The sequence below is a fragment of the Oncorhynchus kisutch genome, linkage group LG15, assembly GCF_002021735.2.
Source record: "Oncorhynchus kisutch isolate 150728-3 linkage group LG15, Okis_V2, whole genome shotgun sequence".
NCBI lineage: Eukaryota > Metazoa > Chordata > Actinopteri > Salmoniformes > Salmonidae > Oncorhynchus > Oncorhynchus kisutch.
In genome coordinates, this window is record NC_034188.2 from 31,727,111 (window position 1) to 31,749,608 (window position 22,498).

The following is a 22,498-nucleotide window of genomic DNA, read 5'->3' on the forward strand; positions in this document are numbered from 1 at the left end:
AGTGTTTACATGCTGTTTAATACAACATGTAGCCTATTTGAAATGATGAACGCTTCTTACAGTCATCTTTTCCTGTTGTTTATTAAAATAATTGTAATTAAAATCATATGGTTTGGTTTCAATACTTCAAAATGGTAGGTCCAGGGAGTCACAAAAATAGATGAGCTTTGGTTAAATTGTGATTTTAATGAATAAAGCGAATTTGGAGCAGAATTGTTTTTTCCTTTGAGCGAACAGCGGTTTTTAGCGAGCTGTTGGTCAGGAAGTGGAGCTCTGGAAAGGAAGTGGAGCGCCAGAGCGATGGTCTGATTTCCAACTGCTCAACTCCACTCACATACTCTGACACACATAAGGTCCCACAGTTGACAGTGCATGTCAGAACAAAAGCCAAGCTATGAGGTCAAAGGAATTGTCCTTAGAGACAGGGTTGTGTCGGGGCACAGATCTGGGGAAGGGTACCAAAAATATATGCAGCATTGAAGATCCCCAAGAACACAGTGGCCTCCATCAAGTTTGGAACCACCCTGACAATTCTTAGAGCTGGCTGGCAGGCCAAACTGAGCAATCGGGAGAGAAGGGCCTTGATCAATAAACATTTGGAGACAAAATATAGTTTACATATTGTCAACAGCCTAAACCAGTTGTGCACGTGTCAGCCTAAATAGTTGCGCACGCGTTAATTTTGTTGCTAAACAACCAATCCATCTATTGGCATTTCAAGTTGTTGGTTTTTCTCGATTGGACTTGATAGAAAAACGAACCACGCTGGAATAAAAATCCAAATATGCCCAGCAGATGGGGTTGAGAACACAACTGAAAGACTGTACAGCTCAAGTGTCATCACTTTTCCAGGAAAATGTCACACGTCCTGAGTTAGTTGGCTAGCCAGGGGTTGTCGTTTTATGTCAAACTATATGTAGAGATAAGGGAGTGACTTTCCGGCTTTCATCAGGGCACACTGTCTAGGCACGGACTTTCTGACGACTAACCTGGGGCTGCATAGTTTGCAATGTCATGACAGGAGCGAGAGTAACCTGCGTGGATTATCATTTGAACTCAACGGCAGCGCTGTATTCGTTTTAGACCAAAATCAGACGGAATATTTCTATTGACAGTTTGAGAGATGAGATGAGGCTCACTCATGTCAAACTTGGATGTCTTCTGGCTTCTGTTTTTCTCTCTCTAACCTGGTTCACCGCTTATAATGGAAATGGTAAAATGTCGCACGTGTAACACTAGTTATTAGGCTACAAACTGTCAATTAGGTTACAAACTTTCAAAATGTGAAACGCTTGTGCAGAACTGTTGTATCAGTTTTCTATTGTTTTCGAATGGTAATATTTAAAGATAAATACACTGAACAAAAATATAAATGAAACATGCAACAGTTTCAACGATTTTACTGAGTTACAGTTCATATAAGGAAATCAGTCAATTTAAATCAATTCATTAGGCTCTAATCTATGGATTTAACTTGACTGGGCATAACATGACTGGGCAGGGGCGCAGCCATGGGTGGGCCCACCCACTGAGGAGCCAGGCCCAGCCAATAAGAATATGTCCGCCCCCCCCAAAAGGGCTTTATTACAGACAGAAATACTCCTGCTTCATCAGCTGTCAGGGTGGCTGTGCTCAGATAATCCCACAGGTGAAGAAGACAGATGTAGAGGTCCTGGGCTGGCGTGGTTACACATGGTCTTCGGTTGTGAGGCCGATTGGATGTACTGCCAAATTCTCTAAAACAACATGGTCGAGAAATTAACATGAAATTCTCTGGCAACATCTCAGGTGGACATTCCTGCAGTCAGCATGCCAATTGCATGCTCCCTCAAAATTGGTCGCATATGTGGCATTGTGTTGTGTGACAACCCTGCATATTTTAGAGTGGTCTTTTATTGTCCCCAGCACAGGGTGCACCTGTGTAATGATCATACTGTTTAATCAGCTTCTTGATATGCCATACCTGTCAGGTGGATGGATTATCTTGGCAAAGGAGAAATGCTCACTAACAGGAATGTAAACAAATTTGTGCACAGCATTTGAGACAAATAAGCTTTTTGTGCATATGGAACATTTCTGGGATCTTTTATATCAGCTCATGAAACATGGGACCAATACTTTACATGTTGCGTTTATATTTTTGTTCAGTATATTTGATATATTGATTTAGCCAAATACATTTAAACTCAGTTTTTCCAATTCCTGACATTTAATCCTGGTAAAGATTCTCTGTTTTAGGTCCGTTTGGATCACCACTTACTTTTAAGAATGTGAAATGTCAGAATAATAGCAGAGAGAATGTTTTACTTCAGCTTTTATTTCTTTCATCACATTCCCAGTGGGGCAGAAGATTACATACACTCAATTAGTATTTGGTAGCATTGCCTTTAAATTGTTTAACTTGGGTCAAATGTTTTGGGTAGCCAATACCTTGACTTTGTTGTCCTTAAGCCATTTTGCCACAACTTTGGAAGTATGCTTGGGGTCATTGTCCATTTGGAAGACCCATTTGCGACCAAGTTTTAACTTCCTTACTGATGTCTTGAGATGTTGCTTCAATATTTCCACATAATTTTGTTTCCTCATGATGCCATCTATTTTGTGAAGTGCACCAGTCCCTCCTGCAGCAAAGCAACCCTACAACATGATGCTGCCACCCCATGCTTCACGGTTGGGGTGGTGTTCTTCGGATTGCAAGCCTCCCCCTTTATCCTCCAAACATAACGATGGTCAATATGGGCAAACGGTTCTATTTTTGTTTCATCAGACCAGAGGAGATTTCTCCAAAAAATACGATCTTTGTCCCCACCTTCACAGGGTCCTTTGCTGTTGTTCTGGGATTGATTTGCACTTTTCTCACCAAAGTACATTCATCTCTAGGAGACAGAACGCATCTCCTTCCTGAGCGGTATGACGGTTGCGTGGTCCCATGGTGTTTATACTTGCGTACTATTGTTTGTACAGATGAATGTGATACTTTCAGGCGTTTGGAAATTGCTCCCAAGAATGAACCAGACTTGTCGAGGTTTACAATCTTTTTTCAGTGGTCTTCGCTGATTTCTTTTGATTTTCCCATGATGTCAATCAAAGAGGCACTGAGTTTGAAGGTAGGCCTTGAAATACATCCATAGGTACATCTCCAATTGACTCAAATAATGTCAATTAGCCTATCAGAAGCTTCTAAAGCCATGACATAATTTTCTGGAGTTTTCCAAGCTGTTTAAAGGCACAGTCAACTTAGTGTATGTAAACCTCTGACCCACTGGAATTGTGATACAGTGAATTATAAGTGAAATAATCTGTCTGTAAACAATTGTTGGAAAAATGACTTGTGTCATGCACAAAGTAGATGTCCTAACTGACTTGCCAAAACTATAGTTTGTTAACAAGAAATTTGTGGAGTGGTTGAAAAACAAGTTTTAATGACTCCAACCTAAATGTATGTAAACTTCTGACTTCAACTGTATATACCTTCCAATGGTTCCAATCTGGAGTTAGGCCTATTTCCATGATTCTGCAACACCAGATCACTCAATCTGTTCTTACAATCAGAAATGTACACCAGGTGCGACAAACATCAATTTGATTCTAGCTCCTCTCTCTCTTCTCGCGCTCTCTCTCTCCCCTCTCTCTCTCTCACACACACACATGCACACACAGTAAAAGTAATGGTGAATTTATACCATGGTACCCGTTTTAAATGATGTAATACTTCATTGACTTAAAGAAAGACTGCTAAAGGGTGAATTCCTTGTTTTCTGGAAAATGTACACACCATTCCACTTGCCCCTTTCCTGCTTTAACCCGGCAACTAAAACACCAGGAGTGTCCTTTGAGGAACTATGTTGTATGAATGGGGTTGTCATGGAAATTCCGGCAGTGGAATGGGGCTATGGGAGGATTATCTTAATTAATTTGGGGGGGAGGAGTAAGCGTGTGTGTGTTTGTGTGTGTGGTTATTCTATTGTACATGCAGTTTGCTGAGCTATACCTTTTGTTATCCTGCACCCAACTACTCAATACTTCAGAAAAATGTGATGTCACTGAAGTTTTTTCAAATCCATGCATTAAACATAGACTTGTAACTGTTATCCACTCTCTTAACGTTTCTATCTCTCCTCCCGACTCTTTCTGTCATGCATATGTGGGTGCGTGTTTGTGTGTGTGTGGGTAGACAAGGGTGAACCCCCCTACGACCCTAAGATGATCCAGCTGTATGAACGTCTGCTGGCTGCAGAGTCCAGGGGGGAGCTGGTGTACAGGGAGCTCAGCAGTCTGCTGACCAGCCTGAGGAACCTCACCATAGCGAACAACAACTCCTCCACTAATGTCACAGGTGAGGTGACAGATCCAAGTTATCATCAGTATACATTTAGATCATAGGTGACAGGACAGCCATGTTGTCATCTATGTAAAGGCTCGTTGTACTTTGTGGATCCAGTTTGAGGACGATCCTTTACTTTCAATTCATGTTCAGTGCTGGTCACAGAGGGGCAGAAATCAAACTACCCCTCCTGAATCCACATGTTTTTGGTCCATGGCAGTGTTTTCCCTATCTCTTTCTTTCTCTCCTTTTTCTCCTTTCTTTCTTTCTCTTTCTTTCTTTCTTTCTTTCTTTCTTTCTTTCTTTCTTTCTTTCTTTCTTTCTTTCTTTCTTTCTTTCTTTCTTTCTTTCATTCTTTCATTCTTTCTTTCTCTTTCCTTATTTGCATCTCTCCTCCCAAGTTTGTTTACTTTTGTGAATCCAAGATAAGCCTTTTAAACATTGCCAACAATGCTAATCCAATGACCTCTCACAGGTCATTTGCTGCTGTAATAAAAAAGGATTAGGTGTTTTTTATGTCTGACCGTTCGTTGTGTGTTTGGTTTGGTTTCTGGTGGTGTGGAGTGTAGAAGGACTGATAAAGAGAAGACTCGGTCTGCTTTCCTCCAGACTGCCCAATGCCTACCTCTACCTGCCCCACCTACGGGACCACGCAGACAGCCTGAATCCTAACGTCGTCCTGGGACAGGGCCGGACTGGAGGTGAAAGACTCTTCCTTCTGTCTTAATCCCTGGTGTGTGTGTGTGTGCGTGCGTGAGTGCGTGTGTGCGTGTGTGTGTGTGTGTGTAGAAATGTATTACATGTAAAAATGTGTCTGCGTAAACATGTTCTCTTTGACAAACAGGAGGGCTTGTGTTAAAGTGAGAGACTACACAACCTGGTGTGGATTTCACCCTGTAACCTCTATCCACCCACCTCACCCTCCCTGCTCTGTGTGGACTTTACTCCTTCTTCACCAGAACGTCACCTGTGTTATCAATAGCTCTGGAAATTTGAAATCTGCAGCAGATAAGGCTATTTACTGTGTTCTTTCCTTCCTTCCCTCCCTGTGTGTGTATGCGTCAGTATCCCTGGTATTGGGGATCCCTACGGTGAAGCGTCAGAAGCAGAGCTACTTGGTTAGCACCCTGAACTCCCTCCTCTACGACCTTTCACCTTCTGAACGAGAAGACACCGTCATCATCGTCTTTGTTGCCGAGGTAACTTGCTCACGTACCCTGATAGAGGCACATGGACACACGTGACAGTCTTTGCCAATCAAACCTCACTTAAAGTCAATAACAATTGGGGCCCCATCAGGTAATTTAGAAGTGTCTTTCTAGATGTTAAGCATAAGAGGAAGGGACTTTGTAGATGGGGTAATGTGTGCTCCCGAGTGGTGCAGCGGTCTAAGGCACTGCATCTCCTCGCTAGAGGCGTCACTACAGACCCTGGTTCGATTCCAGGCTGTATCACAACTGGCTGTGATTGGGAGTCCCATAGGGCGGCGCACAATTGGGTTAGGGTTTGGCCGATGTAGGCCGTCATTGTAAATAATATTTTTTCTTAACTGACTTGCCTAGCTGAATAAAAATTAAATAAATGTAGGTTGGGGACCCAGACTTTGGCCAGGTCTCTCCTTAGGCTCTAACCGACATATTATTAGTATTTTAAAGCAGAAAATTGAGGGATTAGAATGAGAAAAAGAAAGTTTGAGTTTGAGTTTGAGTTTATTTTTATTTTTACAGGGACAGTGCACATTAATCAACATTTCAGTAAAAGTGCCGGTTTTAGCCAACCGGCTAATTTTCAACCGCAGTCCCTGGGCAGGTTATTAAAAACAATTACAATATAGACAATAGCAACATAGAACAAGCAAGACATAGCATACAGACAGAGCAACATAGGACAAGCAAGACGTAGCATACAGACAGAGCAGCATAAAACAAAAAGAAGCAAGACAAAATTCATAAAAGCAACAAAGTGTTTCCACACCTCACAAGCTACAGACAACAGACAACATGAAGTGGCAACACACAGCTAGGGACCAAGTGATTTGTTTCTAACAAAAGACCTGCTAAACCTTTTGAATGTGTGACCATGCCTTTCAGGACCTGAGGTGTGTATGCTTTAACACTAGACTTGAACTACAGAAACTGACGGGCACGTAACGGGAATTTCCTGTTCTTGATTTCAAGACCTAAGGCCGTTTCAGCTCCTAATGTTCAACTGCGATCACTCGCATCACAACTACCCTGCAACTGCTTTGCATGTTTGCATTCCAACTCAAAGGTTTGCCCAATTGATGGTAACTTTGCGTAGTGGTTGTGTAGTGGTTGTGTAGTGTTTGTGTGTCTGAGGATATGAGCACACACAGGAGTCAAGACACAAGACACCTTTCAGTGTATTGTACCTCTCATGTTTCATCTACACTGGTTCTATTGCACACGAACACACCACTCTTAGTAATATGACCTCATGTTTAAACTTTCACTGGATTCCCCCTTCTCATTCATTTCCCCTTCTCTCTGTCTCTTTATTTCAGACGGATGAAGGATACGTCAACACCGTAGCAGAACTCATAAAGCATAAGTGAGACATTTTGGTTGTTTGGGATTTTAGTTGGACTGTTTTGGTTGTTTGTTTTTTTTGTTAGTCTTTCTTCAATGTGTTTTGTAGTTTACCTGTGTGTTTGCCTGTTGTGTGTGGCTGTAGTTTTCCTAAGGATGTGCACTCAGGCCTGTTGGAGGTAGTGTCCCCTTCTCAGTACTTCTACCCCAACTTCCGCAGACTCAGGGAAACCTTTGGAGACTCCAAGGATAGAGTCAAGTGAGAAACGGACGCATGCACAACCAAACACAACCCAACCTAACACAACCCAACACATACAGATGTGTGGTCTTAAAATCATGAAAATAAAAAAGTCTAACACATCATCTATACCCACAGTAAGTGGTTTGTATTGTGGTTGTTTTCAGATGGCGCACCAAGCAGAACTTGGACTACAGCTTCCTGATGCTCTACGCACATGAGAAGGGAACCTACTATGTACAGGTGGGGGGGGGGGTCAGAGTTCAACTTCTCTGATTGGTCAGTCAGTCTGTCTGTGTAACTGCATGTGAGTTGTTCCATTTAAATGTGAATTTAGAAAGTGAATTGAAATCATATTTTTATGAACACATCCTCATTGGAAAAAATATGTGTTCTCAGTTGGAAGATGACATTGTGGCTAAGCCTGGCTACTCTCAGGCCATGAAAACATACGTCAGATCACTGGCCTCGGATGACTGGATGTTGCTGGAGTTCTCTCAGCTCGGCTTCATCGGTGAGTCTGTGCTCGTGTGTGTGTGTGTGTCTGGAAAAGGAGGTCGTAGTTGATCGTTTTTAGATTAACACTTGTTTCTACTGTACGACAACGGTGGAAACGAAAGCAGGTGAACACATGCAGTTTATTTATTACCTTTAGTTAATGAGGTTATTTACACTCACAGATGTGGAAATGTACCAGTGGAGGCTGGTGAGGGGAGGACGGCTCATAATAATGGCTGGAATGGAGTGAATGTAAACCAAGTGTTTGATACCATTCCATTTACTCCATTCCAGCCATTATTATGAGCCGTCCTCCCCTCACCAGCCTCCACTGGTAGGTACAATACACTCATGACTCTTCTTCCTTGTCATAAAGTCATTTTATTTTAATTTATGGGTTTGTGTGTGTGTTTGTGTCTGCATCAGGCAAGATGTTCCGAGCCCGTGATCTACCAATGATAGCAGAGTTCTTTCTGATGTTCCACAAAGACAAGCCCATTGATTGGCTGTTGGACCACATTCTGTGGGTGAAGGCTTGCAACCCAGAAAAAGATGCGGTGAGTTGTGCTCAGCAAAATAAAGTATTCTGTTCAAGAGAATGAAATGCAAACGATGATCTAATGTAGAGTCCACGCATCTCACAAACCTTGTGAGTGAACAATTCCTTTATTGGATGGAGAGGTGATGGGCTTTTCATCTTGTTTTGTCCCGTCCAGAAAGACTGCAACCTGCAGAAGGGCCTGCTCAAGCTGAGATATAAACCCTCTCTGTTTCAACATGTAGGCCTTCACTCCTCTCTGCCTGGGAAAGTACAGAAACTGAAAGTAAGATTATCTTTCTCTGGTGTGTTTGTGCAAGATAATCTCAGTTAGTGGCAGTTATAATTCAAATGTCTCTCTCTCTCCATTGTGTTTGAGCAGGATAAGGACTTTGGGAAGGCACCACTGTTTGCTGCCCACAGTAACCCCCCTGCAGAGCTGAGCAGTAGTCTGAAGCACTACCAGCAGCACACCCTGGAGAGGGCCTACGAGGGCCAGGACTTCTTCTGGGGCCTGACCCCTACCGCTGAAGACTTCATCCTGCTCAGCTTCCCGCAGCCACTCATTGTCACCGGGTCAGTGGACACACACACACTCCCACAGTAGCCTACACCAGGCACGTGAACGTGAACACCAGGCACGTGAACGTGAACACCAGGCACGTGAACATGTATCGGTAGCCCTTTGTCCTCTTGTGAAAAAAGAACCCTTAAAGATTGGTGGTATTTTCTTTCTTTAATAACTTTTTATTTTCAGACTTGTTTCTCTATTGTAGCTTTAAATGTAACGAACTGCGTTGGAAATGAATATGATAAATGACTTTGGAGTTGCTAGCGTGTGTCGTGTCACGCTCAGCGACAGGATAGGGGCACGTGTAGTCCGGTTGTTTGTCTGCAGCAGAACACATTCAAATCAAGTAAAGACTAGTGAGCTAGCTGTTTCATCTCACACACACACACACACACTTTTATTTGAACTTCAACCACAGGTCACATTTAAAAAACTGGCCTTCCCGACGCTGACTCCCATTCCCTCTGTCTGCTTGCCTGTATAAAGGTTGTGGAACAGGACTTTGCCTTCCACTTGTCACACCCTCTCTCACAATGGACAATGCTACATCCGCAACATGTTATTTGATTTAATACCACACTGTGATTATACACACAGGGAATGTCTCAAAGCAACTAGAATGGAGTTAAAGGAAATTACGAGTTATGAGCAAATACATTGTAGGTATTGAGTTAGTTGACACTTGTTGATCGTGGTCATTTATGGTATGAGAGGGATATATGACAGAGGTGTATTCTATTTTGACCAGTCAGCCCAACTGTTGCAATTCTACAGTAGGTAATGACTCCGATGATCCAATCTTGTCTCTCCAGGTACCTGTTTCGCAGCGGAAACATTGAGATCAACGGAGACAAGTTTTATAACACCACCGTGGAGGTGCTCCCTAGTGATGTGAGTGCCATGGAGGTCATACTAACTGCAGAGTGAGAGAGAGAGAGAGAGAGAGAGAGAGAGTGAGAGAGAGAGAGAGAGAGAGAGAGAGAGAGAGATCTCTGGTGACTGCAGTGTCATGGAGCTGGTCTAAGAGACTGATGTGACTCTCAGGTGTCAGATCCTGGGGACTATGTAACAAGATGACAGGAAACACCAACCACCACATGCTATCTGCTAACACGCTGATGGCCTATCTGTGTGTGTGTGTGTGTGTGTGTGTGTGTGTGTGTGTGTGTGTGTGTGTGTGTGTGTGTGTGTGTGTGTGTGTGTGTGTGTGTGTGTGTGTGTGTGTGTGTGTGTGTGTGTGTGTGTGTGTGTGTGTGTGTGTGTGTGTGTGTGTGTTTGAGATAAATCAACACAAAATATGAAACTTTCACTCCTGTCCATACTCCACTACAGTCTTATACAAAGTAAAAAATGAAAGAATCACACATTGTTCATAATGTCATCAATATAATCATCAGTGTGTCCTGGTACCTTCAGTAGCTCTGACGTCAATCACTATCAAAAGATATGAGCACAATCCCTGACATTCAGTAACTAGTCTGGTGACTTGTGAGTCTCACACAATAGAACACTGGAAATCGAGTGTATTACAGATGGGAAAACATATAAATATACTAAGCTATGTGTTAATTACTCTTAAATGACTATGAACTTTATGTATGTTAAACATTCCCATTCTAGTTCTAGTGTTATAGTGGAAGTGTTCCATAGACTTCTGATCATATCGTGTTTGTGTGGCTATTTAAAATTATACTCATTTGAATGACTGTACTCCATAGAACTTCTGTTACCTTATGGCTGTGTTTCGTAGAACTATTCAAATATAACTCTATTTGTATAGTACTGTGGAGCAGAACCATCGTCATAGTGCAATGACTATGGACATAGATGTTGCGTTACACAGCTCTGCTGAATGCGACCTGAGATAGTGAAAACATCAATTTTAACCCAGTTTAACATGTGTTTTTCCTCTCCAGAGCTCGGTGAGTGACAGACTGGTGGGTGGCCAGTCTCCTCAATACGAAGGATCTTACGGAGGCTTCATAGTGATTGGTACATGAGTTTGAATATTCTTATTCCTGGTCAGGTGATGTGATCGGAAAAAGCTCTGATCTCCTTTTATTGCTAGTAGTTTCTCTGTCATCTCTGGCCTTATAGACACAAACACTTGCCAGGGTAAGACGGGTTATTCGGAATCATAGAAATACAATAACTAGAATAGCTATCGGACTCGACCCTGGTAGTGTCTGTGTGGTGGCAGTTGGTTGTCTGTATAAGTGTACCTTTGACCCTCTTAATGCCTTCTGTGATTGAGATAGCGCAAATAGAGAGAGAAGGAATGACTAAGCTTTGCTGAATCATAAATCACCTCAAAAGGGAATGGAAACACGAGGCTTTAGAAATCCAGCTAATTGTAACTGTAAATCGCTATATTGGCATTATTGCATCATCAAATCAAATCAAATCAAATCAAATGTATTTATATAGCCCTTCGTACATCAGCTGATATCTCAAAGTGCTGTACAGAAACCCAGCCTAAAACCCCAAACAGCAAGCAATGCAGGTGTAGAAGCACGGTGGCTAGGAAAAACTCCCTAGAAAGGCCAATACCTAGGAAGAAACCTAGAGAGGAACCAGGCTATGTGGGGTGGCCAGTCCTCTTCATATCTCATCGATAGTTGAGTTTAGGAATTCCTGAATTTACTGAGACCATGACCTTCGTGTGCATTAATGAGCATCATTTGCTGGTGTCAAAAACATGATACATATTTTGAAAGCTGAGAAACAGCCGTTTCAAATGGTATGATATACAATAGCACCACATCAATCAAGAAACATCTGACATTTACACAACTTCCTAAAAATATATATATATATATAAACACTACCGTTCAAAAGTTTGGGATCACTTAGAAATGTTCTTGTTTTTGAAAGAAAAGCTTTTTTTTTTGTCCATTTAAAATAACATCAAACTGATCAGAAATACAGTGTAGACATTGTTAATATTGTAAATTATTGTAGCTGGAAACGGCAGATTTTTACATGTTCAGTGTTTTATATTTACATTTCCCCATATGCTTCACGGGCCTCGTCTGAAGTCGGTATCGCTAATGTGTCAACTTCTGTCTGTCGTGTCCTAACAGTTTGGCCTACAAACTAATATGACCGCAAAACACCAGTCTCAACGTCAACAAGGAAGAGGCGTCTCCGGTAACCTGGCCTACTAGGCAGAGTTACAAAGAAAAAAACATATCTCAGACTGGCCAATAAAAAGAAAAGATTAAGATTGGCAAAAGAACAGACACTGGCCAGAGATTTGGTATTAACTTTGCTGCCAGTTGAGGACTTATAAGGCGCCTGTTTCTCAAACTAGACACTCTAATGTACTTGTCCTCTTGCTCAGTTGTGCACCGGGGCCTCCCACTCCACTTTCTATTCTGGTTAGAGCCAGTTTGCGCTGTTCTGTGAAGGGAGTAGTACACAGCGTTGTACGAGATCTTCAGTTTCTTGGCAATTTCTCGCATGGAATAGCCTTCATTTCTCAGAACAAGAATAGACTGAAGAGAAAGTACTTTGTTTCAGGCCATTTTAGGCCTGTAATGGAACCCAGAAATGCTGATGCTCCAGATATTCAACTAGTCTAATGAAGGCCAGTTTTATTGCTTCTTTTATCAGAACAACAATTTTCAGCTGTGCTAACATAATTACAAAAGGGTTTTCTAATGATCAATTAGCCTTTTAAAAGTATAAACTTGGATTAGCTAACACAATGTGCCATTGGAACACAGGAGTGATGGTTCAGCTACAATAGTCATTTGATGAAACATTGAATTTAGCCTTACTGCTACAGTATTAGCCCATAGAAACACATTGAATAACATATTCATTAAAAAAAAGATGAAAAAAAGGAATTATGTTTTGAAGTGTCTGTCCTATGTCTAAGAGATCTGACAAAGCCCATGAAATTACACCCCCCCCCCCCCAAATTTACCCATATTTAACCCCTTTTTTTGGCCGCTATAGTACTTCCATATCATTCACTTTTTAAAAACTGCTACCGGGTTGTGAGGCTTGTGGGCGTCGTAGAGCAAAACAACTGACATGTACACGTTTGTGAGAGTCTCAGATTTCGATGGCGAGGTTATATTAGTTTGTCGGCCAAACTGTTAGGACGCTACAGACAGAGGTTAACACATTGGCGGTACCGACACCAGACGAAGCCTGTGAAGCTTGTGGGGGTCATAGAGTATAACACTGACCATATACAGTTCATTGGGTAAGTATTCAGACCCCTTGACTTGTTACGTCACAGCCTTATTCTAAAATGTATTTTTTTTAAATTCCCCCCTCATCAAGCTACACACAATACCCTATAATGACAAAGCAAAAACAGTTTTTTAGAAATGGTTGCACATTTAATAAAAAATATGAATCTGAAATATTACATTTACTTAAGTATTCAGATTCTTTACTCAGTACTTTGTTGAAGCACCTTTGGCAGCAATTACAGTCTTGAGTCTTCTTCGGTATGACGCTACAAGCTTGGCACACCTGTATTTGGAGAGTTTCTCACATTATTCTCTGCAGATCCTCTCATTGTCTGTCAGGTTGAATGGGGAGCATTGCTGTACAGCTATTTTCAGGTCTCTCCAGAGATGTTTGATCGGTTTCGAGTCCGGGCTCTGGCTGGGCCACGCAAGGACATTCAAGAGACTTGTCCCAAAGCCACTCCTGCGTTGTCTTGGCTGTGTGCTTAAGGTTGTTGTCCTGTTGGACGGTGAACCTTCACCCAAGTATGAGGTCCTGAGCGCTCTGGAGCAGGTTTTCATCAAGGATCTCTCTGTACCTTCCTCCGTTCATCTTTGCCTAAATCCTGACTCGTCTCCCAATCCCTGCCGCTGAAAAACATCCCCACAGCATGATGCTGCCACCACCATACCTCATCAAACCAGAGAATCTTGTTTCTCAGTCCTTTAGATGCCTTTTGGCAAACTCCAAGCGGGCTGTCATGTGGCTTTTACTGAGGAGTGGCTTCCGTTTGGCCACTCTACCATAAAGGTCTGATTGGTGGAGTGCTGCAGAGATGGTGGTTCTCCCATCTCCACAGAGGAACTCTAGAGCTCTGTCAGAGTGACCATCGGGTTCTTGGTCACCTCCCTGACCAAGGCCCTTCTCCCCCGATTGCTCAGTTTGGCTGGGGGGCCAGCTCTAGGAAGAGTTTTGGGGGTTCCAAACTTCTTCCATTTAAGAATGATGGAGGCCACTGTGTTCTTGAAGATCTTCAATGCTGCAGAAATGTTTTGGTACCGTTCCCCAGATCTGTTCCCCTACACAATCCTGACATGCACAATTCCTTCAACCTCATGGCTTGGTTTTTGCTCTGACATGCACTGTCAACTGTGGGACCTTACATAGACATGTGTGTGCCTTTCCAAATCAGGTCCAAACAATTGAATTTACCACAGGTGGACTCCAATCAAGTTGGGGTATTGTGTGTAGATTGACAAGGATTTTTATTTTGATTTATTTAATACATTTTAGAATAGGGCTGTAATGTAACTAAATGTGGAAAAAGTCAAGGGGTCTGAAAACATTCCAAAGGTACTGTATGTGTTCATGAGTCTCACCTTTTGATGTTGGGGTCATATAGGTTTGTGAGAAGACCAATTGTCCGTTTAAACAGATGGATTATGACAGGGATTTTATTTATTATACTAATGACATTTACACGGGGGGGGGGGGGGGTGGACATCGACTCTATATTAATTAGCTGGTACACACCTGATATAAGAACCAATTGTTGAAGAGCCAGAAGAAGGGAAAGCTAAGGGAGACGGATATAGAGTTACAAGGAGGCCGAGAGCGAGAAGTAGTCTTGGAAATACTAGACCTAGGGTGGCGACAGCAGTAGTACTGGGATTAATTACGGATTCTCTTGGTGATTTAAAAAAGGGAGAAAAAAGAATAATAACATTGAGCTTTTAAAGCAGGATTGAAATGTAAAGTCAATGTTCCCCTTAATGGCAGAAATCCATCTAGCACTTTGGGGGGAGATGAAATAACGGAGTCCCATTCGTTGGATGACATAAACATGGGCGAGGGAGCGTGAACAAGGCGGGACCAAAGTTGGGGAAAGTGGAACTTTTGTTGCGTACTCTGCGATGTTGCATTGCTGTTGACCAATCAAAGCTCACTATATAGTTTCCAGCCCCTACTGGATTGGCTGTTGATACCAAGCACGACCTAACCTGCTTGCTAACACCGACATGAGGGCGAAGCTAGCGTGCTAGTCGCATAGCGGATCACTGCTGTAAGTGAGAAGGATCGTCAATAGTTGCCACAAAGTCATAAACCCAACATATTTCTTCAATTTATCTTCTTAAAATGAGATTTAAACTTAACCACACTGCTAACCATATGCCTAACCTTAACCTTAAATTAAGACCAAAAATACATTTTTGATAATATGACATAGACAATTTTGTGGCTGTGGTAACTAGTGGAATCCAGTGAGAAGGGGAGAGAGAAAGGAGGAGAGAGAGAAAGAGAGAGAGAGAACCTACAGTACCAAAACAGCAGAGGAGAACAAAGAAAGGGACACACCTTAGAAGCCTTCCATTGATGTCAGAGTCCAATCCATTCATACATAACCAACATAATTCCTCATAGACAATAGTCTCATATGAAACTCCAATTGTTAAAAGGTTATAGCCCACTGTGGGATGTTTTGTACATGACTGGTTATAGAGTCGATTGCTGTTATAATAGACTGTATATTCTGCCCGGTCTTTTCAGAATAATGCCACATTCAGGTTACTAATATATTATTGCATGTTTGTCTTACGCTTGTAGGTTCCTTTGTGGATGGGATGGCTGAGGGACAAATAGACGCACAGATGCAGCCCATCTCTGCTTTACGTCTGCTGGTACACAGCGACTCTGACGTGTGGGTTCTGCTCAGTGAGGTGAGCTGTGTGTGCGAATGAGGAAGTGAAAGGAATTTATTGTTTTATTAGTCAGTCAATGGTTCTCTAGATTTAAAGGTGTGTCCAAACAGCTTGTAGGTGCTGTGTCCTGAAAGAGGACGTGGATTTGTTTCACGAGAATGACAAGGGCTCTCTGCAGTCCGTATCGCAGAAGTTCAGCATTAACGGCGTGATTGAAATTTAAAGGCAACATTCCTGCGTTAGGGAAGACTGCATTCATGGTAAATGGCGAATATGTCAGCTCAATAGGAAATTATCTTTCAATTTCTCTTGAACAGAGCCCTAAGTCACATTCCTACATAGTTCCCTCCTTAGAGGGAACTCTGTGAATTTATTTACAATAACCATCAGTGTGTTTTGGTACCTTCGGTAGCTCTGGTGTCAATCACGATCAAGCGATATGAGAACAATCCCTAACATTCAGTTACAAGTGTGGTGACCATCAACCCCTGCATAAATGAGTGTCACAAATAGAGCCCTGGAAATCATGTGTGTTACAGAAAGAGAAAGCAGCAATATGCTAAGCATTGTGTTAATTACTCTTGACTGATTATGGGGGGCATTAGAGAGAGTGTGTTTCTGTGTCGGATTACAGGTTTGGTTAATGCTCATGCTTGTCCCTGTCTGTCAGATATTTATTAAACTTTGATGACTGGAAGAAACAGGAGGAACCTGAGGGCCTGCGCTGCCTCCCTACCTGTTACACTCCACACCTGGACCAACAGCGACCTCTATTGGACATGGATAGTCAATGCAGTTTCTCTAACCGTCTCACCTGCTACTGAATGGAAGTACACACACACTGGATGTTCTCTTCGCCCTTCGGATAGTTTTTCAACCCATGACTATAATGTTAATCTGGAAGAGACAGTTTCAGTTTGTGTGTTCCTAAATGAGTTTGTCAATCAATTTGAGCATTTCCACGTTTGTGGAAGACTTTATACTGGACACCAGCTTTCAGCTGCGGTTTTAGTCTCCGTTCTCTAGAGGGAAAACATGATTTAACGTGTACAGGGCTATGTTAGAGTATAACAACGACAATTCAGCGAGAGATGATTTGATTGATACACTCCGCCAGTAATGAATGCAACGTGTTTGTTTGTGTATGTGTGTGTGTGTGGTGTGTGAGAAAAAGATGTGGACTGATGCAAATGGTTGTATGGTTGTATTATCGAGTGCTAGTTACATTGTTTGCGCAAGTTCATGTCTCTGGCCAAAATGCTGTCAATCAGGTTCATTCCACAAGTTAGTATTTTGCCATAGGTGCATTTCCCTGGTACTGAACTGCAAGTCTACTAGTTTCAATGGGGATCAGTCACTCCACACGTAGGTACTATGTGCTGTATATAAAGAAAGAACATGAAGGCATTCTTGATTGTGGATAGCAATTTAACTGCTTGACAAATTCTCTTGATTTTTTCCCAACCTTTAACGTATAAGTAGCAGTGGAGGCGAGGACGGCTCATAATAATGGCTGGAACAGAGTAAATGGAATGGCATCAAACACATGTAAAACATGTTTGATGTATTTGATACCATTCCACCAATTCCGCTCCAGTCATTACCTCGAGCCCATCCTCCCCAATTATGTTGCCACCAACCTCCTGTGATAAGTATCTATATGGGTTTCATATTTCATAGGTAGAAAATACAGGTTCTCTCTACTCTACAAACTAGACTATAATTGTCTGACTTTACAATATCTAACAGATATGAGTAAGTAGTATTGTTAGCTCAATTTCTCCCCAAGTTTGGTCTCGAGTTTACTTTGACTTGCAGAGTCGCCGCTAATGTTCCCCAGCAGGGGGCACTAATACTGCACAAGTCTTGCAGCTGGGTCAACTCAACAATCACTTCTATGGAGAATATGGGGTTTGGCGCCAATCCTCACCTCCGGATATTAAAACAAAATATTTGCTGCCGGGAGAATACATTTGTGTATCCTAGGCCGGCAGAGGCAATCGGGGAGAAGTAAACTCCTCCGTCCACCTTAACAAATTGACACTGCTACGTAATTATCGGTTTCCAGGTCAGAGGACTCGAGGAGAGGACAGACTTTGGTCTAATTGAGAATCTCCCTGAGAAATTCAGTTTCTAATTCAATGGATTGACATGTTACCTTGTTCCGGGCCTGCTGTTTCGGCCCTCTCGCTCTACCGCACCTGATCTCTCTTAACTCTGAATGATCGGCTATGAAAAGCCAACTAGCATTTACTCCTGAGGTGCTGACCTATTGCACCCTCTACAACCACTGTGATTATTATTTGACCCTGCTGGTCATCTATGAGCGTTTGAACATCTTGGCCATGTACTGTTATACTCTCCACCCGGCACAGCCAGAATAGGACTGGCCACCCCTCATAGCCTGGTTCCTCTCTAGGTTTCTTCCTAGGGAGTTTTTCCTAGCCACCGTGCTTTTACATCTGCATTGCTGGCCGTTTGGGGTTTTATGCTGGGTTTCTGTATAGGCACTTTGACATCAGCTGACGTAAAAAGGGCTTTATAAATAAATGTTATTGTTGTGGTCAATACATTTAAGTACAATCAATCTAGGGATTGGTATGTCAACTGAAAATCATGCTACCACAGGCCCCAGCAGCACATGACAGATTTTGAAATATAATATTAACTATAAGAACATGTTCCTGACTGTTGAGACACTGAGCCTTGCGTTAGCTGTGGACATACAGTATAATGCCTCGACATGTCAACAGATACATTTACAGCATGACCTCAGTGAGATGCAGAACGGCAAAACTCAATGCTGGCTGTTCCTCATTTGTCTTTCCGGGCACCCTTAGAGCCCATGTGGAAGCTGGAGATGTGGTTTAGAGAGGACTATGTGGAGACAGGAGAGGAATACCACCACATACACTCAAAAGGCAAATCAAACACTTTTATTAAAACAAATGCATTTAAAAAGAACATAATGGTCAAATGTACACAACGGCTACACACCAAGGTTTAGGGTGACTTCCACTGGCTGACAAATGCAACGAAGCAACTTTCTCTACCACTGATGCACATGCGCAAGCCCCAAATTGTTCATACAATAACAATTAATTTTAGAAAAACAAAGGTCTGAACTCTGATTTAACATCTTGTGTGTTTGATGAAAACTTTGCCAGTGGAGAGAGTCAGCATTCCAATTAAACCTAGACCTAAAAGCATAGTCTAATAATATGACAAACAATATTAAACCATGATGACCTTTGGGCTCTATTCAAGCTGTAAAGCGGAAGTGTTACAGATTCCGCGATAGAAATGTAAAGGTCATTTCCCATTGAGCCGACATATGCAGCGTTTACCGTGAATGAGGTCTCTGCTAAAGCCGGAACATTGCCTTTAAATTTGAATCACGCTGTTAAACTGAACTTCGCGATGCGGATTGAATAGAGAGAGCCCTTAGGGTTGCATAATTCCAGTAACTTTCTCCAAATTCCCTGGGTTTTCCAGAAATCCTGGTTGGAAGATTCCTGCAATTAGAAGTGGATAAGCAGGAAATCTGGGAATAGTCTTGAGATTTCTAGAAAAACAGACTTTTGGGAATGTTACCGTGATTTTGCAAGCCTATTTAGACTACTAGGCAATCTGAAATGACACCGTTCCCTCGTCTCGTCCTTCAGGCGAGGTTATGTGTAGTAAAAGAAACATATACACCCAGAAATAACAAAGTCGGATACAACAACTGTGTGACAATGGCAATAATACTGTAACATAAATAGAAAAGTTAAAAAGTAACCCAATGTAAACAATTGAGCTTCACTGTAGAAATCTTAAAGATGGCGAAGTGAGGGGAGGGTCTAGGGCTATGGATGTCATGACGACAAAGGCATAAACTCTACCAGCTGTAGTTCAGGGGGGTTATTGGCTGGTATTTGGGTTAGGAGGGCTGAAGGTAGAGGGGGGTTGGTTTTGGAGGGCAGTGGCGGTTCTTGTCTGGTCCCTTATTTTCGTTTGCTCTTGGTGTCGGTGGTCTGGAACACGCTGGAGGCAGACATAAGGTTCTCAATGTACTGACCCAGAACCTGGTTCTCAGACTTCAACTTCAGGTTCTCCTCCTTCACCGCATCCACACGCGACGACAGGTCTGACAACAACAATGATTTAAGGAATTGCAATAACTAACATTATTTACCGCTGCTTTCATGAGTCTGCAAACATCCAGCCGTCTCACCTTCTAGAGTGTGTTGAAGCTCCAACACCTGGTTTATAAGCCTAGTCTTTTCCTCCAGCTCAGCCTGATTCTCCATGTCACCTACAACACACACAACGCATTCTATTACAAACATGTCCACGGGAAACAAATGCTGTTTACGTTGCACATTTCCCAGAAAGTATGTGAAGCAAAGCCTTGGGCTCTTACCATCCCCGTCGGAGCTCATGGCGAAGTACTCGTCTTCCTTTTTGGAATGCAGGGCTGCAACTTACAGGGACACTGGAAGGGGGACAAACATTTAGAAGGAATAGGATCTTAGGCAAGGGTCAATGGCCCTTGACTGACCTGTTCAACTCTTATATATACACTGAACAAAAATATAAAAACGCAACAATTTCAAAGATTTTACAGTTCATAAGGAAATCAGTCAATTGAAATAAATTAATTAGGCCCTAATCTATGGATTTCACATGACTAGGAATACAGATATCCACAGATATGCATCTGTGGATCAGAAAACCAGTGAGTATCTGATGTGACCACCATTTGCCTCATGCAGTGCAACATATCTCCTTCAAATAGAGTTGATCAGGCTGTTGATTGTGGCCTGTGGAAAGTTATCCCACTCCTCTTCATTGGTTGTGCGAAGTTGCTGGATATTGGCGGGAACTGGAACATTCTGTCGTACACGTCGATCCAGAGCATCCCGAACATGCTCAGTGGGTGACATGTCTGAGTATGCAGGCCATGAAATAACTGACATTTTCAGCTTTCAGGAATTGTGTACAGATCGTTGCAACATGGGGCCATGCATTATCATACTGTAACATGAGGTGATGGCGGCGGATGGATGGCATGACAATGGACCTCAGGATCTCGTCACGCATCTCTGTGCATTCAAATTGACATAAATTGCAATTGTGTTTGTTGTCCGTGGCTTATGCCTGCCCATACCATAACACCACCCCCACCATGGGGCACTCTGTTCACAACGTTCAGCAATGCGAATTGCACACTCCCTCAAAACCTCTGTGGCATTGTGTTGTGACAAAACTGGACAGTGGCCTTTTATTATCCCCAGCACAAGGTGCACCTGTGTAGTGCTCATGCTGTTTGATCAGCTTCTTGATTTGCCACACCTGTCAGGTGGATGGATTATCTTGGCAAAGGAGAAATGCTCACTAACAGGGATGTAAACAAATTTGTGCACAACATATTTGTGGTTGTTTTGGAACATTTGAAATCTTTTATTTCAGCTCATGAAACCAACACTATACTTGTTGCATTTATATTTTTGTTCAGAAAAGTAGAGGTTTGTGACATGGCGCCTGCATGTGTGGATTGATCAACAGTTTTAGAATTCAAATCAAATGTATTTATATAGCCCTTCTTACATCAGCTGATATCTCAAAGTGCTCTACAGAAACACAGCCCAAAACAGCAAGCAATGCAGGTGTAGAAGCAGGATTGACTGACTTGCTGTAAATTATTCAATACAATCAATGCAACGGTCTCTACTGGTAGACTTACATTTGTTACCGCTGCTCCATTCAATTCGCAGCCAAGTGGTACACTTCCATTGTGAATAAATTAGTTTAAATTTCATTTCAGCTACTTTAAAAAGGAGCAATCTAGAATTGCTACATCCATTTAGACTTTTATTAATGATATAGCTATACCCATTCATTATTGGACGGTCAGTCCTTAATCTGATGGTCATCCCTTGCATAGCTCGGTCTGAATATGAGAGTGGTTACATTTCTCTAGACCCAGTGCAGCTTTTTAATAAAACAGTGGCGGGGTTCTGCTTTGTTGTTTAAATCGCACTTTCTCCTTGTTTAAAAAAAAACAGATACACTGGCTGACAAGATCATTACTCTAACCCTAGTTGAGCGTTGATTTAGCATCCTATGTAAATTTAACCAGCTAGCTAACGTTAGCTAAAAAAATCTAAATTGTCTGCCCCCAATCACAACCTAGAAACACTCGTCCACCCAAAATATAACATTATTATTTCACACTTTGACTTACGAATCGGGTAGCCACCGGTAATGTTATAAATTGTTATTCTACCAGTGTCCTGGCCAAAAAAATATCACAAAATTTAGCAGACTGTGTAGCTAATCTTGCTAGCTATGCCGACAGAGGCCAGCTGGCGAAACAAACTGGCCTGTCTTATTTGCTACCCATAACACTTTATACAAAACCATTAAAACAACACAAGTCGAAATTGACAGAACATATTCAAATTACTTACCCTCAAAGCCCAAAAAATAAATATGCAATGTGGTGCTGAAATGGGAAAACGTCCGAAAAAAAATATACAATCCTACCAGCAGCTGTTCAAGGTAATTTAGGTGTCAAGCGCCTCCTTCGTGAGATGCTCGTCGTGTGTCCGCTAGAGGGTGGTGTAAGACTGATTATTGTATCCAGAGCCATACTTTATCTACAGGAGATACTAATGTATTAATGGCATTGATTGTGGCCAATATTGCGAGCCCCTTTGAAACAATGCTGCAGCTGGTCAACGACATTGGATTTTGTTGTAGACAGTTAAGACACGTAAAAGCGTGGTCAAAAGCTTTTTGAAATATTCCTATTTTATTTTGGAGTTGCACAGAGGTATACCACAAAACAGAAATGCTACCACCATAGCATTTTCTCCATACATTTGTTAATATATTTTCCTAAT

At 42.1% G+C, this 22,498-nt stretch overlaps 2 protein-coding genes across 4 annotated transcripts; one reads left to right on the forward strand and one right to left on the reverse strand.

Moving 5' to 3' along the window:
* The first annotated feature begins 473 nt into the window (after positions 1 to 473).
* Positions 474 to 17,040, forward strand: LOC109905965 (alpha-1,3-mannosyl-glycoprotein 4-beta-N-acetylglucosaminyltransferase B-like). Its single transcript, XM_031790123.1, has 15 exons — positions 474 to 1,213; positions 4,175 to 4,336; positions 4,894 to 5,025; positions 5,390 to 5,523; positions 6,849 to 6,895; positions 7,019 to 7,132; positions 7,282 to 7,357; positions 7,514 to 7,628; positions 8,039 to 8,169; positions 8,329 to 8,436; positions 8,533 to 8,726; positions 9,534 to 9,612; positions 10,638 to 10,713; positions 15,514 to 15,626; positions 16,279 to 17,040. Exons 1-15 carry the CDS (start codon positions 1,129 to 1,131, stop codon positions 16,294 to 16,296), a joined length of 1,584 nt encoding a protein of 527 aa, XP_031645983.1. The 5' UTR covers positions 474 to 1,128; the 3' UTR covers positions 16,297 to 17,040.
* A 1,488-nt stretch (positions 17,041 to 18,528) lies between these two features.
* On the reverse strand, positions 18,529 to 22,232 carry LOC109905182 (short coiled-coil protein B). Of its 3 annotated transcripts, none has more exons than XM_020502411.2 (4): positions 22,064 to 22,219; positions 20,014 to 20,085; positions 19,825 to 19,905; positions 18,529 to 19,737 (listed from the first exon to the last, which is right to left on the reverse strand). In XM_020502411.2, exons 2-4 carry the CDS (start codon positions 20,030 to 20,032, stop codon positions 19,595 to 19,597), a joined length of 243 nt encoding a protein of 80 aa, XP_020358000.1. In that variant the 5' UTR covers positions 20,033 to 20,085; positions 22,064 to 22,219; the 3' UTR covers positions 18,529 to 19,594. The 3 variants fall into 3 exon arrangements, with proteins under 3 accessions (XP_020358000.1, XP_031645985.1, XP_031645986.1); XM_031790125.1 differs by having other exon boundaries at positions 18,530 to 19,737; positions 22,140 to 22,232; XM_031790126.1 differs by lacking the exon at positions 22,064 to 22,219 and adding an exon at positions 21,838 to 21,951 and having other exon boundaries at positions 18,530 to 19,737.
* Positions 22,233 to 22,498: the final 266 nt, after the last annotated feature.

Excerpts from the sequence above, each read along its gene's own strand:
- LOC109905965 (XM_031790123.1), top strand. The coding sequence starts at position 1,129 with ATGAGGCTCACTCATGTCAAACTTGGATGTCTTCTGGCTTCTGTTTTT. Across the intron at positions 7,358-7,513 it reads AGGGAACCTACTATGTACAG|TTGGAAGATGACATTGTGGC; the intron begins GTGGGGGGGGGG and ends ATGTGTTCTCAG. Across the intron at positions 8,727-9,533 it reads CAGCCACTCATTGTCACCGG|GTACCTGTTTCGCAGCGGAA; the intron begins GTCAGTGGACAC and ends TTGTCTCTCCAG.
- LOC109905182 (XM_020502411.2), bottom strand. Across the intron at positions 19,738-19,824 it reads GCTTCAACACACTCTAGAAG|ACCTGTCGTCGCGTGTGGAT; the intron begins GTGAGACGGCTG and ends TGTTGTTGTCAG.